The sequence below is a fragment of the Triturus cristatus genome, chromosome 8 (assembly GCF_964204655.1).
Source record: "Triturus cristatus chromosome 8, aTriCri1.1, whole genome shotgun sequence".
In the NCBI taxonomy this organism is placed as follows: Eukaryota; Metazoa; Chordata; class Amphibia; order Caudata; family Salamandridae; genus Triturus; species Triturus cristatus.
The window spans coordinates 914,686,873-914,703,181 of NC_140591.1; the positions used below are offsets into that span (position 1 = coordinate 914,686,873).

The 16,309-nt window shown below is 41.7% G+C and overlaps 1 protein-coding gene across 1 annotated transcript in view; it reads left to right on the plus strand.

The window, feature by feature from the left end:
* The window catches only part of ZPLD1 (zona pellucida like domain containing 1), a 2,463,358-nt gene that overhangs the window by 477,245 nt on the left and 1,969,804 nt on the right, over positions 1-16,309 (plus strand). The window contains exon 3 of the mRNA XM_085623784.1: positions 13,456-13,637. Within this exon, the coding sequence (XP_085479910.1) occupies positions 13,456-13,637 (182 nt within the window). The remainder of the gene's footprint in view (positions 1-13,455; positions 13,638-16,309) is intronic.

Here is a 16,309-nt window from a genome sequence, read left to right on the forward strand (position 1 = left end):
TAAGAAGGTAAAACATTTTCTTCTATCTGTCCTGCTATAGTATTTTGCATCATGGAAAAGTGAAAAGTCACCCCTACAACCAAGACAGTGGACACAACTTTGGGCAGATATCTTCAAAAGGCCGTAGGGGCCTTAACTAAGGAAAAAGAAATTGCAGAGCGAAAACTCTCATACTGCAGTCCCAAATGTTTCTCAAGTAACTACTCTGGAACTTGTTATTGTCCACAGACCACCCCCACCTTTATCTCCAACTGTAATTATCCCAAGTAAGGATCCTACGCATGCACTTATCAAAGAGGCTGATTTAACGTCTTGTCCAGAGGCAAAAGGTCCTGTACCGCCAGCTGCCGCAGGAGGGACACGTAAACAAACAGACTTGGTGGGGGGAGAGTAAAATAAAAGGACACTCACCGAAGGTCAAGAGAACCATGCAAACTCAGCTAGTTGGAAATACCTCTAGGACACGGGCAGGTAGAGGGAAAAGCAGTGCAACAAATGAAGTAGATAACATTGTTGATAAACTTAGCAGAAATGTACATGAGGCCCTAAAACCCATCCTATCCAGATTAGCCTGTATTGAGGATCATTGAGCTCAAGTGGTGTTGGGTTCAGGAACCAAGACGGCTACTAACAACCAACCTGATAATGTTTCTTGTTCAAGGAACTTAAATTTGAAACACCATGAGGTAATTCCCAGTGTCCTGATGAATTGCCCAACCTCCGTGAGTGTACCATCTTCTGCAAATAGCCATGTCCGAGCACAGAGCTCCTCCCTCTTAGTGCCAGTATTAATTCTTTGGACTTTACAAAACAGGATTCAACTCTGACTGGGAACTCCCGCGGGAACATTGAAAACCCGGGTCAGGGGGACACAAATCAGGCAAGTTTGACCATGAAAGATAGGGGTATACCTTCATGTGGGATTTTAAACAGTACTGGTATAAGGCAGGATTTAAAAAACGGGGGGGGGGGGGGGCGGGCAGCACAAGACGTCCTAAATTTACCACCAGAATGTAACCATATATCATGATTTTGAAAGGAGTACCCTGTTTGGCTCCTGGCAAGCAAGAAACTTGCCAAAGCCTCATTAACAAATCAGCTCATTGGTGCCATAAGAAAATCTCACCGAGGCTAAATTGGTCAGAAAAAAATATAATGGCTAGGCGAGTGAGCTAGCGAGGTTACACGATTAAACACGGCATAGAGGACCGTGTCATGCTTAACTTTAATAATGAATGGTGTGCCCATTTTGCCCTTACGCACTTAAGAGATTTGCCTGGTGATTCGATAGAAATCCACCCTCTGTGTTTTTCCCCCCCCCCATTTCACAAAGCTATAGTTAGAAAACCGCCTGTATGGAGAGATTCACATGTATATCCTCCCTTACAGTCTCCCTCATTCATCCATCCTAATCGGTTTGATGCTCTTTCAGGTTTGACAGAAATTGATTGACTAATTGGGTGTCCTAGTTAATCAGCTGTTGTATTTTGGCTGGGTCTGTATCGTAATATTCAAGGGAGAAAAATGTATTTAGATGAACATAGTAATAGGGACCAGATCGATTCACTTGAATCCCCCTCCTCTGGAAGAAATACTAGTAGGAAGAACCAAGATAAAGATATAGTTTACCCACTGACCCCAAATAATATTACTCCAAGTCACGTTCCATACCAGCCTCCTATCATAACTGAGCAAGTTACGGATGATGTACCTGAGGGAGTGGTAAATGAAGGTCATATAAAGGCTTCAATCTAGACCTCTATCAGTTAAGTACCGCACTCGCTGGTTACCTTAGGAGAACAAACCACGATTGATGAGTCAGGGGGATTGGTTAACCAGGGTCACATAAAGGCTTCACTAAAATTTATCTCATGGAACATAACTGATGAGGTGTGGCTAAGTTATATTAGAGGTTTTGATGTTATTTCTCTACAGGAGACGTGGCATAGGGAAGACATAGCGCTGAATGGTTACTGTTCTTATACGGTTCATGCAACACCTTATTCAGCGGGAAGAGCTAAAGGAGGGCTAGTGGTGTTGTTTGCAGTTAAATACGAGGCCATAAAAATCACCCCTGTTGTTACATCTCCGTGGTACCAATTAATTCTAATTTCTAACATGCTACAGGTTAAGCTTTTAATTGTGAACTGGTACTACAATATTTTTAACCAAAACAATTGTCAGGTTATTGAGGCTTTGCAGGCTAAAATTAACAAAACCTCTGAGTAATGGAAACTACTATGCATCTTGTGGGTAGGCGATTTTAATTGTTCTTCCTGCCCATATTGTTCCAACCATGCTTGTGGGTTGCTAAATACAGAGGGGCAGCCCCTCCAGCACTTCATTCATACTTCCCAGGGTAAGGCCCTAAACTCTATTATTATGGAAAACGAGTTGGGCCTCATTAATGATTTATCTAGTAACTGCCTAATGCAGTGTCCCACCTTTGTTGGAGGGGGTAGGGAAAGCTTTATCGATTTTATGTTCATCTCTCGGAAGTTCATAACGCTTGTTGATGATTTTAAGGTGGAGTCAAACAATGTTAGCAATGATAATCCCTTGATAGCTACCTTTAGTATAATAGCCCAGTCTGGAAAAGTTGATCATTGCCCTATTCATTTCAATTCTAATAAACGGGTAAGACTCAACTGGAACAAAGTAAACCCATCCAAATTTGAGGCAAAAACTATTATATCTAACTATGACACAATCACGAGGTGTCTCCATTATGGTTTGTCACCAGCCGAGATCATCCATGATTTTCAACTGATATGCTCAGACATAGCTAAAAACCTGACCAAATCAATTAAGGCCAGGAATCTCCCTGAGTGAGGTGGTTTAATGCTGCTTTTTCCAAAGCTCAAAAAATACTAACATCGGCTCGCCTCATTAATCCTCATGATTGGGCACAAATACAAATGCCAGGAAGCTTTATAAAACTATATTTAAGCAGAGGAAGGAAGAACTAATGTCAATAGCCTGGGATGACCTGAAGAGAGCTAGCTCCCTCAAAGACTCCAAAAGCTTCCGCCCCTTTTTTACAGAAGAGGTGAGGAAGATAGATTTGTTGATCCCAGGGGAGGTTTGGGAAACCCATTTTGCGGCCACATTTAACCCTTATTGCCAACATCTATAGGATTCAAGTGGGGATCTGTCTTTAAACTTAACCTCGGCTTAAGTTCATCTATCTCAGTGGCAGAGATTGAGGAAGCCTTAGCGAAAGGAGTCTGCATGAAAGCGCCAGGCCCCGATGGCGTCCCTTTAGATCTTTTCAAAAGTAATCCCCAGCTATGGGCCCCATTGCTGACCAATGTCTTTAAGGCAGTGATCATTGGCCCAATTCTAGTATCCTGGAGAGAGGCCATCGTTGTCCCTGTGTACAAGAAAGGGAATCGAAGTGATCCCACCTATGATGGCAAGGATGCAATATGGCTTCAGAAGAGGGATGGGCACCACCGAACAGTGCCTGAACTTGTCACTGGTTATGGGAAAGTACATGAGGGTTAGGAAGGGTTCTATTCAACTGGCCTTCATGAACTTGTCCAGTGCTTTTGACACTGTAAACCGGGAGAAGCTGTGGGCACTTATGGGGAACATGGGTGTAGAGGTGGATGGGGAACATGGGTGTAGAGGAGGCTCTGATTACTCTTCTTTGCAGGCTCCATGCATCAACTTCTGTTGTGATAAGATATGGCCCTCAAGGGGAGAAAACTATGCCGATAGCCTTCACGAAAGGAGTACAACAGGGATGTATCCTGGCCCCTTTCCTTTTTTTAATTGACACCAATGGATTAGAGGCCTTTTTAATTAACAAAGAAATTGATTGTACGCGTATCGGAGGCAAACAGGTCAAACTACTCTCCTACGTGGATGACACCTTGTTAATGGCCCTTACCACACTTGGCCTCCAAAAATTGTTTAACGCATTCACAGATTTTATGTTGGCTCTTGCTCTAAAAGTGAATTTTAGAAAATCGTATATTATGGTGTGTGGTCTGAAAATGACAAAAACAAGGAAATATATGGTGGGAGACAAGAGGATTGATAAACTGAATAGTTTTAACTATTTAGGGAATGTTTTTAATAATAGTCTGTTTTGGGATCCGCTCATCACAGCAAGGGGACAACAAGCAGGTAGGGTAGTTGAGGGGCTTTTCCGCTTTGCCAGAGAGCTGGGTCATAAGCCAGTGACTGAGCTGGTCACACTTTACAAAACCAAATGAGTGCCTGATGTAACATACGGGGCAGGAGTGTGGGGATGCCATAACAGTCGACAACTACAAGTCATGGAAAACAAGTTTATTAAAAGATTATTGATGACTCCAAATAGATCCCCCACCTTCTTCTGTCATCAAGAATTGGGGCTAGATTTTGTGGAGGATTGCATAGAAATTGCCCCCCTGCTTTTATGGGCCAAAATGTGACTGTCCCAAGAGCTAGCGTTCTCCATAAATGTTATTAAGGATTGTATTACGCTTGATGGAGCACTCTCTATTCCTTAGCTCCGATTCGTAAAATACAGTTTCTGTAAGTTAGGTTTGATAGATTATTTTGATTCCCCAGACAGCATCCCTGAAAATACTAAACATATTGTAAAAGAGGCCCCTTCTGCAGGGGCGAAGATATCCCGTTCTCACTCTGACGCAAAAGGCCACTTTTGTTTATCTTCGAATCAACAGCAATTTTATCTAACTTTTACGATAAATGTACATACTCGATTTTATCTAACTAGATTACGCTTACTAACCCTGCATTTCTTGGTGGCTTTTCCTAAATAGTCAGGGTGGGAAAATAAACTGGAGCCCTGCTCTTGTGATAATTTGGCAGCTCACTGTGCACTTTATGCTTTTTTATCCCCTCTACAAAGTACCAAGAAAAAGACTTTTAGTTCCAATTTTAAAAGAGATTAGGCCGTGTTCTTATATTGAAGGGTTTCATTATTTATCCTCACTGGCCACTTACAATATATACTCTAAGGTTTCTAATTATATTAAAGTAGCTATGGCGATAAGGAGACGGTATTAGCCATTTCTACTGAAGTCGATTAGTGTAATTCCCTAAACAAATAAAATTAAGCACTGATGTATTCTTATGGAGGGAGTCGTATGCCATAATTGTGATGTGTCAGGTAATATAGACTATAATTTTACCGGAAGATTGTTTTAAGGTGTATTTTGTTTTGTATTTTATATAATGAATTGATGTGTATAAATTCTTTATTATGCTACTTTGAATTTTGCCCACTGAAATAATAGTTTGTTATGATGATTTTATGAACTTTTATGGTTTCGTATGAAACCGAATAATGTTATTTTGACTTGACTTGCATAAAGTCACCTTGATTTTTGAATTAAGAGGTAGGCAGGTATGCTAGAGAATATCCTGATAACTCAGGTTATGTGATGAAACTGCTTACTGGTGTCACAGTTATATGTGTGATCCTAAAAGTAGAAAGTTCATGTTAACGCTTTTCATTTTCAGAGCCATAATTTAATATACTTCCTTTTGAGATGTTTCACTGCTATTTCTGTGATAAGGTATCCTCTCTGTCTTCAAAGCCTATGTAATCCAAGTCTGGGGTATTACCAGGGCCACTGGAATAATGCAATTTTGCTGCATTTTCTGCACAAATATGGATTTGATGCACTTGCCACATGCTCCATCGCCGTCTGTGTAATATACAGATTTTATCAAAAAATATTTCTAGTTCAAACAGATTAAAAGTTACAAAAAAATCTATGAAACATATTGCTACACATCGGGAGGCCTTTACTCAAGAAGAGGAAGATCACCTTTCAGTTGCTCATTGCTGTATTTAAGTGTTAAACCGATATTAATGAGGTGAAACCTTTGCCCATATAGTGTTAAAATGTGTAAAATAATGAAGTAAAACTTCTTCGAAATGTGCTGCACTATTCCACATAATTTGCCTGTTCTTGATGCATAATGAAGATAACCCTGCTTCAAAATGTAGTTCTTCCATATTGTGGCCCTGGATATGGCACTTCGGCGCACATAAGCTAACCCTCATTGATTGTGCAGAATCAAGATTCTTGATTGTATTTGGTGACAGAGCTGCCACATTACAGTAATTTACAGTGTTTTGTGTATGTGACATGCAGTGTCACTGGCTCGTCCAATGCTCAGTATGTTTTTTACACACATCCATACACATAGCATCCATCTGCAAAAACACACACACACCTACACACCATAGACCTAGGCTTTCATGTAAGGATTGCCAGGATTTGGTGCAGAAATACCGGAAGGCCAGAATCTCTGACTAACACTGCATCCCCAAACCAATTTTCAGCAACCACAAGTTTCCTCACTGGAATGGGAAATAGCTGAGCAGACCCAGAAAAACTAGGTCCATTGACATGATGTTTTCCACATTCTAGGAAAAAAGCTGCTGTCATTTTCCAGTTGGTCATAGCAGGCACACAGTGTCAGAAGGGCGGTTAGTTGGAGGAGTGTATGGGGGTTCATTAGGACAGGTTTCAGCCTGTCAGGAGAAATATTGTCTGATCCCAACATGCTGCTCTATGGTTGGCGGGGGGCCAAGTGGGGCTGCTGCCCACAACTCATGCCTCTATAACAGTGAAAACAGGTCTGGTATCTGCAGGCCCAGAACTATTAGGCCCAGAGTATGCTGACCCAATAGTTACAGGACCAGAGATACTTGTGTTTGTGGGTGGCATATTTCCATCTTGAGTTATTGCTCCATGAGAGTTTCAGCCACTAAAAAGGAGGGGTATAGACATGTAACCCTCTCCTCAATCCTTTTACTCACATACCTGTTCAGTCTTTCACCCCTCCACTCGCCCATCTATATACAACTGTTCACATGCTCAAAAGTACATATACTTACCAATTCACACAACCTTATAGAAACCTACCCATCAAGTAGGTAAGAGAGTTTGCACTGCTACTTCAAACTGTACTTTACCTGTTATGTGAGGGATGAAGCTTCTAGGATGCTTCTTAAGCTTTGCCTTTGTCAGGAAGCTTGTACTGCTACTGCAGTGCTATGGATTTCAGTCAGGGAGAGAGGTTTACTGGTGTTACCATGCTGTCTATACTCCGTAATGAAGAGAAGCTTTCCTGCCCATGTTGTACCTGACATGTGAAGAATGGAAGCCTGACCTGTAGATACCCAGCTGCACCTGTACTGTGAGGGACGGAAGATTGAACTGTTGCTACCGCACATGTTGGTTCTTTTTCTTGGGGAATGTAATTCTGTATTTCTGATAGCTAGCCATCTTCTGTGCACGTTGCTTGTAATGCTGTTGGTGTGCTGTATCTGCTCTGTGACAGAGGTAAGCTTGCACTGCAGCTGTTATATTGTCTTGTTCTGTTAGGAATAGGATGTTTTCACTGCTGATTGAGTACTATATTTATTCTAAGATGGATGCTTGTACTCTTGGTAGATTCCAACAGCTAATATGTTAGTGAGAAGCATACAGCTGCTGCGATATACTTGTTCTGTGAAGATGGGATGCTTCACCAACTCATGCACATGGTTTATCTGTTTTGTGAGGGAGATACATTTGTAGTGTTAATACCTGGTTATACCTATTGTGTGAAGAGTGCTTGCACTGCAAACGGTGTGTTGTACCTGTTTGTGTGCAAGGAAAGCTAGAGCTGAAACTATCCCTCTTATGTCTCAGAAGCATTAATCACACACACATAGCTATGTATTTGTCCATTGGTGCTCAAGGGGTGCTTCTAGGTTTGGGTTCACAGCAGGGTGTGTTTACTCTGTGCATTCAGTGGGTGACCCTCTCTCTTTTGAAGACCTGGATGTTAAAGGATGTGTGTGGAACATGTGAGAATCATGTGGACGCAACCCAAATGGAATCCTTTTTGTGTTTCCTACATCCAAGTGGTACCTAAGATGGAGGGTTGGAGAGAGCCCAAAAGAGCAGATGTGAATTGTAGAACTCCTCCACGACATTAAAGGGATCCTTTATATTGGGTCAGACTTTGGCCCATTTTGTGCTTAGGGAGTTTGCCCTTCCCATTCCTGGCACAATATTCACTGGAAGGGATACACCACAGAGGTAACACATGGTTAAGTGTGACAGCCTCCTTATCTTCTGTACCCTTGCTTTGGGTTTGTCTAGACAGGAAACTCTTATATCTTCCAGATATCACCTTGCAAAAATGACCTTGGCTGGACCCTTCTGAGTTGAAAAAGCAAAAGGGCCACTTCTGATCAGAACCTGTCTCAAACCTGACTGTTGGCATACACAATTACTATTGGAATAATGATGGGACACACACTTTCAGTCACTGTGCCAACATTTATCTCCAGAGGTCTCAACACCCTGTGGTGACTGACAACCGATGTGCTGCAGAGGTTTGGGTAACTAATGCCAACAGCTGACTAACTGTTCATGCAGGGCCTTGGAAGCAACCACGCCCATGGAAAAAGCGGCTTAGAATGAAAGGGGCTGGAGGGAGCCTCTGCAGAACAAGGCTAGGATTTCAACTGCACAAGGGAAGGACCTGCCCCGCTCCGTGTAGTTGAGTCCAGGGAGTCCCAAAGTGCCAATTGCAGCATCAACTGAATTGTGCATCCCACAATTGAACGGTTCCTTGGAACTCAACTATACCCTACATCTGTGTCTGACCACCAAGAAGTATCGAGTCACAGAAGAAGTTTGACTGCATCCTGACATCTCCTTGAAAGAAGAACCAGAGTGCCAGCGGAACACCTACAGCGATTGAGAGGGATCAAAGGAAGACCCGAGTCTTGCTGCTACACCTATGAATGGGCACCTCACTCTGCAAGTCCTCACCAGCCTCTCGGAAGGGTATTGACAGTCAAATGCATAGTTCTGACTACATTCTAGTCTGTGCCCATCCTTTTCATTTGGGTACACCACATTGCTTGTTGTAAAGATTCTCAGACTCACACCCCCTTACCATTATAAACTCAGCTATGTCCCTGCTTACAGTTTCTTTAATGATTCAGTGGGAGTTCACAGAAATCAATTGGTTAAAAACCACTGACATAGAGCATTCATTTCTCAGGCACCTTGCTACACTTTAATTGGGATATTAGAAGCATTTCCCAAAAGAACTGCCTTATTTGTAATGTGACAGTGCTGGTACTCTTCACCAATACAATCCAACTTTCCAGGATCTGGTTCTACTGTTGTTAAGAAAAGCCAGATGTGACAAAGTAGTCCTAATGTTGGCATTTTTTCGGTAGGTTTCTTGTGTGCCTAACTGCCTTAAACACAGTATGGTCATTCTTGTTCTAAGAAAAATAAATCATGTGACCTAGATCTGCAAATCAACTTATGCTCAGTCTCAAAACTCCTCTGATTGGCAAGAAAAATCACAAAATTTGCCTGTAAATAACCCCAGAACAGGGTAACCCCAGAACTGGATCAAGGAATCCATCTTTGTGGACTACCATTGGTTTGGCTTCAGACAAACAACAGCATCAACATCAGCCGTGATCAGCATTTGGGAACCCATCATTCTGAATCTGGACCAAGGCCAACCAGTCATCAAAAAGCTCTTTAGACATATTGGAAGGTTTTTACAAAGGTAACCACATCTCGTTAACAGGCTAAGTGCTATTGCTATCTCTGACTTCAGCATGATATGGCTGAACTCATTCCTCACAATCCAGCAGCCACAAATCTGTTTTCTAAAGGCCAGCCACTTAAATAAGTAGTTATTTAGTGCTCCTGGTCGTCATCACCGCTAAATATTTGCACCTGAAGCCACTAGGTGCAGTTATCTAGAGCTTCCATTCTAATCCAAATCTGCCTTCTACAACTTAATGTTTTAAATTAACCCAAGGAAGGTTGAATAACCCGAAACAAATTGTCTCTCACTGTGCATATGAATGCAATCTTACATGTTCCTTCCAGACTAACGCTCTAACTTTCCAGAGGCCTGAGTCACTAGCTCCTCAGACGATATCAGTAATAGAGTCTTGTTAGACAACAGCTTTTCTTTAAGGTTTAGGTGCTTAAATGATGCACCTGAAGAACCTTATGCCATTCCTGCCTTTCCATTTTACACCCTTCTTCATCATTCTCAATAGAAAACCATTGAAAGCAGAGCAGAAAAAGCATATTTTCAGCTTGTATCACATGCTTCCACCAGCCCAGGTCCGGGAGACCCACTTTGGATCCTGTAGTCTTTTGTTTGCTGTGTTATATATGACTCAAGCTGCACCTAAAGACCACAACACATCCTGCGCAGCTGGTAGGTGACCTAGATGTTTGGGGCTGACTGTTCTTATTGACGAATGACCAAGACTGATTTTCTTAAAGTTGGTTCCTTTCTATAATTTTACCTGTCACCTGGTTGTCAGAGTGCTTAACACTAGGGAACGTCACACCTGATATTGAGAATCACAAATAACATAACGTCTAGATAACTAGGTTTATCCTTCCCATAGTTATGAGAAGTCCCAAGGTTCTTCTGGCAGGGAATGGCTGGCTGAAGCCTATCAATATTTGAGGCAGTGCTAAGTGAAATTCTCCCACATTCATCATAGACGAGCATGAGCTTCCAAGTTTCAGAAAGAAGCTCAGGATTGATGAGTTCAATTACTTTTTGCCTATGTGCATGCAATAATCTTTACTAATTACTGTTCTGTTTTGCAACCCCCCAATTGTTCTCTTGGTCCCCATTACCCATTTTCACAATGTAGGCTTTAAATAGACCATGGCTAACTGAACTTGCTGGAAATGGTTAAAAAACTAAATACATAAAATAAAATGAAGTTAAAGGCAGTCCTGCTCCTGCTCACACCCACTTTCTGATTCAACTGCATCATAAGGTGGGACAATGCAATCAATGCTCAGACCTAACATACTGTCGATTTATCCATTCATTTTCTAGTTTATCCATTAACTTCTATTTTATCTATTTAATTCTTGAATCTGTCAATTCTACTCAGTTCTAAATTTGTGCTGGTGAGTGCCCAGGCATTTAAGTGGAATGAAAAAACTGAAGGCTTTCTAAACGGGGCATGGTCCATGTAATTAAGGGTGTGGCTTAAATGCATAAAATACATTTCTGAGACTCCCATAATTTGCCACCCGACCGGAATTTTGGTTCCTCTCTGAGCGTTTTGTTATTGCATCCTCAAATATAACTCAACAGCTGACATACACCTAAATCCAGCTAGGACCATTGAATATGTCAAAGGCTGTTAGCTGTTTAAGATAAATGAGCAAGAACAATGATTTGTTGTAAATAATATTGAGAATGTTTTAATCCTGAAATTGTTAGTGTGGCCTGATTCGCAAAGGTAAAGTTACACTTTTTTTTAAGTTTACTATGTTCTATGTTTTAATGTGCGGAGTTCTCCACCCCAACTGTGGAGTCTCCACAGTTGTAAGCTTGCTGTTAACTTGAAGTTTGTGAATAGCGAACAAATTGCAAACTCACACATAGTGTAAGATTACATTTGTGAAGCAGGCCCAGTGACTTAAACGTTAGTGAGGCCTGTGGAAAGGGAAGTGGTCTTCAAAGTGTCTCAGTCATTCCTGTTATGTTCACTCTTTTAGAAGTGTACGCCCTTTTTTTCCCTCCATATGTCATCCATCTGTATATCTTGCACCCCATCTCTTTCCTATTCAGTACCTTCTTTTCACTTTCTCCTAAGTGCAGTTCCTCGCATCACTGACTCGTCACTACCCCCAATCAAACAACGCACCCTCTCACCTGTAAGCAATGCATTTTTTATTACTTTCGGCCTAACAATATTTTAACAACTGCGTACCTCCTTCGTACTCGTTTGCGCAGAATTACAATTATAATTCTCTCTATGCACTCTGCAAGGATGCTCACTGTCACTAAGAGAAACTTGCACTGCCTTCAGCTTCAATTCCAGAGCTTTCAACGGTGGCAAGTTATAAACACAAGGGGCATCTGAGTTAACAGACACCAGAGTGACAGCTGGGGCTCCCCCACTAAGGCAGAGGAGTGTCGCCCCAGGGAGTGCAAAAGGAAAAATAAAATGATAACACAATGTTAATAACTTTATGTTGTTATCATTTTATTTTTCGTATGAGCCATGGTAGGGTGGGGCGGGGCTGGTCTATGTGACGAACAGGGGGGAGGAGTGGTTGGTGCACTTAAGTGCACATGACGGTTTGGCTGGCCGTCTTGGGCCGGCCAAACAGACATGTGCACTTAGCATTTCTCCACCGGCTGTATTGCACAGCTGGAAAGAGAAAATGTACAGGCTCCTACTCCCTGTCTGACCGTTGAACCAGGCCACTCAGATCAATCACAATCCTGCTGTCATGTTGGTTACAGCAGCATCGTGATTGACTTACGGGAGTCTGTGAGCCTGTGTGCTGCTGGGAGCCAAGAGCAGAGGGAGGGTGCAGGAGAGGGGGAGGTCCATACTCAGGTAAGTGAGCTTTAATTTTATTTATTTAAAAAAAGTTTAATCCCCCCACCACTACTTTTCCTTAGTGGCCCCCACTGTAGAACAATAACTGCTTTAACAAAAATACAGACAGACATCTTGAAAATAGTTAAAACTTGTCAGTAATGCTGCAATAGATAAAACACGAACTGTAAACAGAAACTAAATTGCACACATGGGTTTCCTTAAAGTTTTTTACATCGATTGTTCAAAAATTGATCAGTGTTTTGCAGCAAAGTTAAGGACATGAATAAAGGGCACGATAGGGACCTATTTCAATGTCAGTTTTTAATTACTCTCGGGCCCCAGTCCCTGATTGATCTATTCCACTTAAGGCCCTGTGGGTGCCATTGGTTGGTACTGGCATTCATCGTTGGAAACCAAGCCTTATTTCATCATTAATCATCAGATTTTGACCCAAAGAAAGAGAGAGAAAGGCAGAGAAGATAGAAAGAAAGATGAAGGGACACACAGGTAAACATAGTCAAAAGGACAAAGTAGTCATTAAAAGTACTTACAAAAGTGAGATAAAGAGACTAGAAGAGTAGAGTGATGGAAAAAAAGAGGCATGTGGCAGAAATAAGACTAGGCATGATTGTTTTTCTGCACCCTCAGTATTCAGTATCACCTGCAAACATCTTAGCTAAACTTTACCACTATGACAAATGTTTTCACAAATCATCGTACCATTATATATTTTCAACAGACATTAGCATATACTTAGCACATTTTATTCGTAAGAAACTTGTTTATGAAAAGGAAATTACAGTTCAAAAGTTTGGTCTTCCAATCCAAGCCCTCAATCCAGCTTCATATAATTGTAATTCGTTATAATGAAGAGTACCACACCAAAAATAAGTATATCCATTTGGCATTTGTTAATTTAGATCTAGATCCGTTTAGAGAACACTGAGCCCAATCGTATTGATTTCGACGTGTATTACAACCTATTACAGTCTATTAAAGCTGTTGTTTTTAATTATTCCATTTTGCACGCCTGCTCTTGAAGAATAATTCACACCTTTTTGATCTCTTCATAGGTATATTCAGTTCCAGGCATTAATACATTTGGAAACGCACCCATAGTGCAAATTGGTAACATTTCAGGGTATATTGACACACCTGATCCACCAACCATCATCAGCTATTTACCAGGCCTTCTTTATAAATTCAGCTGTAGTTATCCGCTGGAGTACTTAGTCAACAACACTCAACTTGCTTCGTAAGTGAATAGTGCAATTTATCATGTGAAGCTAAGCCTATTATGTCAATTATGCCTTTGTTTCTTGATTTAATATTTGTATGCTCTCCGCCGATCTTTTTAATTGGTTTAGGTCCTAAATGATGCCTTCTGATTGGTTGTAGGCCTGTTAGTCCCTCCTCATGACGGCCATGTTGTCATTAGTATTCTTCCATGGCTACTGGCCCATTTACTTCAAACACTATTTTCTTCTCGTGGCCCCCCTCCCGCATTCCGTGACTTATCCGCCTGTCCTGCCAAACTCCCGTTCTTACCTTCTCGCATGCCCGCACTCCAGTTTCCAATGCAATAGGTCTTGCGTAAAAGGAGTAAGTCTTTGTAATTATTTATTTTTTTAAACGCTTCTTTTAGATGTCGTACGACGCACAGTACAGTTGTGAATAGTATAACTTATTCATAAGTGCAGCAGCTTAGTTTTATTTAGTGAACGCAGGATGAATGTACCTAAAACATACGTGCAAGTCTAGCGTGTGGTAAGGGAGTATATTTGAGTTGCACGAGTGCAGCGTGTGCAATTTCAAACTGGAATGCTTTATTGAACTTGTGATGCATACATGGAGAATGTGCGCGAGGGTAGCGTGTCAGGAACACAAACAGTAGCGAGATCAGTGTGTGAGATCTGAAATGAGAAACTGCACCAAGAGGAGCGAGGATGTCTTGCACTCGTCAGTTAAACATTAAACGAATATGCCGGCAAAGTCCGCTTTTCTTTTTTTCTTAAAATAGAAAATGTCTACTCACTTTGGCTTTCCTGATTAAAATTGTTACGCTTTGTTATCTGTACGTACAATTAAAGTCTATCAGTCTTCAGTTTCTTTAGACCGATGCCTTAATATTATCGGAATGCATTGGGTTTCTTTGGTGAATGGCCGGTGACGTTATAATCGATAAGGAATTTCAACTCGTCTCAGCCTTGCCTACTTCCAATTGGTTAACAGAAATTTGTGCGGAAGAGCTCTCTAGGACGAGCTGCATGCCATTTGCACTATAAGACTGACTGATAATACACGTATGGGTAATTATAGTGCCCAGAATGTGCTCAATTGTGGGACAGAGCGTGCTTTGGCCCTAATATCCAACCTGTACCTCTTGTCTTCTCGCCTGTCTTAAGTTCCTTTCTGTCTCTATGTTCCCATCAACTTAAGGCTCTCAGCTTAGAGCAGTTCTGAGACCTCAGTCATATCGTGCCTCAGCTTCACCACACTCCTATTAATCCCAGCGAGAATAGGTGTGGTGCCCTTTGTGCTTACTTACCAGCAAATAGTGTATGGCTGAATAACATGCATTTCTGTACAGCTATAAAAGTAGCAAATGATGTGTTGAATCAGTATGACAGCATTGTATGTGTGCAGCATTTTGCATGTATGAGTGTGTAACGGAGCACTCTGTTTCTGAGTAAGAATGGGCAGTGAGAGAGAGTGTGAGTGGCGGATTGTATAATAAATCAGTGTGTAGCCCATAGTGCATCAGACAACAGACATATATGTGATAAAGAGAGCAGCGTGGGTCCTAATGCCCATACAACTTGCTGTGACACAAGTGTCTGGAAAAAAACTGTATATTGGATTGTGTGAAATATTGATGCATGTAGCTAAGTATGAGTTACAGCTTTTCCCATGGCAGGAACACTATTGAACAGTCTGCAGCCATTTTTTGCATTTCTGACAGAAAATGTTGTATTGCTATACGTATTACAAAGTGTGGCAGAGGAATGTGTTGGTAAAGATAAAAAATATTTATGTTTGTGGGTCAGAACAGCATGACTGTGCCTGAAATGGCCCCTTTGTGAGGATGTGACTCTGAAACAGCACTTTGTATGCTTTGAATCTGTCACGTAAAGAACATATACCATGTTTGAATGTGATTAGTTTAGTGTTGCTCTATCTAGGGTGTTTGATTTAATAGCTTAATGTTTTTTTACCCAGAACCACTGTTTTCATTTAACCTGAACAGGTCTTGCTCAATATAGCTGTCAACATGTGAGAGACATATGCCTTGCTGATGGCTGAGGTGGTCGTGCAATTTATGTCTCCTCTTCGGTTATGTGTGATATACATATTTGTGACAAAGCCTTGTCTAGCACATACGTGACCATTAAGAAAGCTCGGTGAGCATCACAAGAGGTTACATTTATACAGATAGCAGTAAAACAAGATACATCTAGCCAGGACCACAACATGACATTAAACCAATGTACATATTGGTTTCTAATTTGCCAGTGGAGTCAGCAGCAAGCACTGTTGCTTGCAGAACCTGGCTTGGCACTCCCGGCTCTGTCCCTACAACCTCAGCAAGCGTGTCTACACAAGCTGCCAGGTAGCACTCAACCCAAAGGACACAGAATGGCACATACATAATAACTGTGTGTGCAGATGGCTAGCATCTGTACACATGGCTGCAGCTTTGTACTGCAACAGAGGGACCTGCTGGAAATGGACCGCCAATGTACGCATGTGGGCTTCGCCCTGTAATGCAGATGCCAAGCCCTGTAGCAGGTGTTTAAAAGGGACTGTACCAGGCTGGTATATGTCTCAGCCCTGCAGAGTGAGGTGACGTTCAACATGGTGTAGCAAGATCAACTGAAATATGGCTAGACTCTAAACAGCCACCATGAACATAGCCAGCTGGAGTAC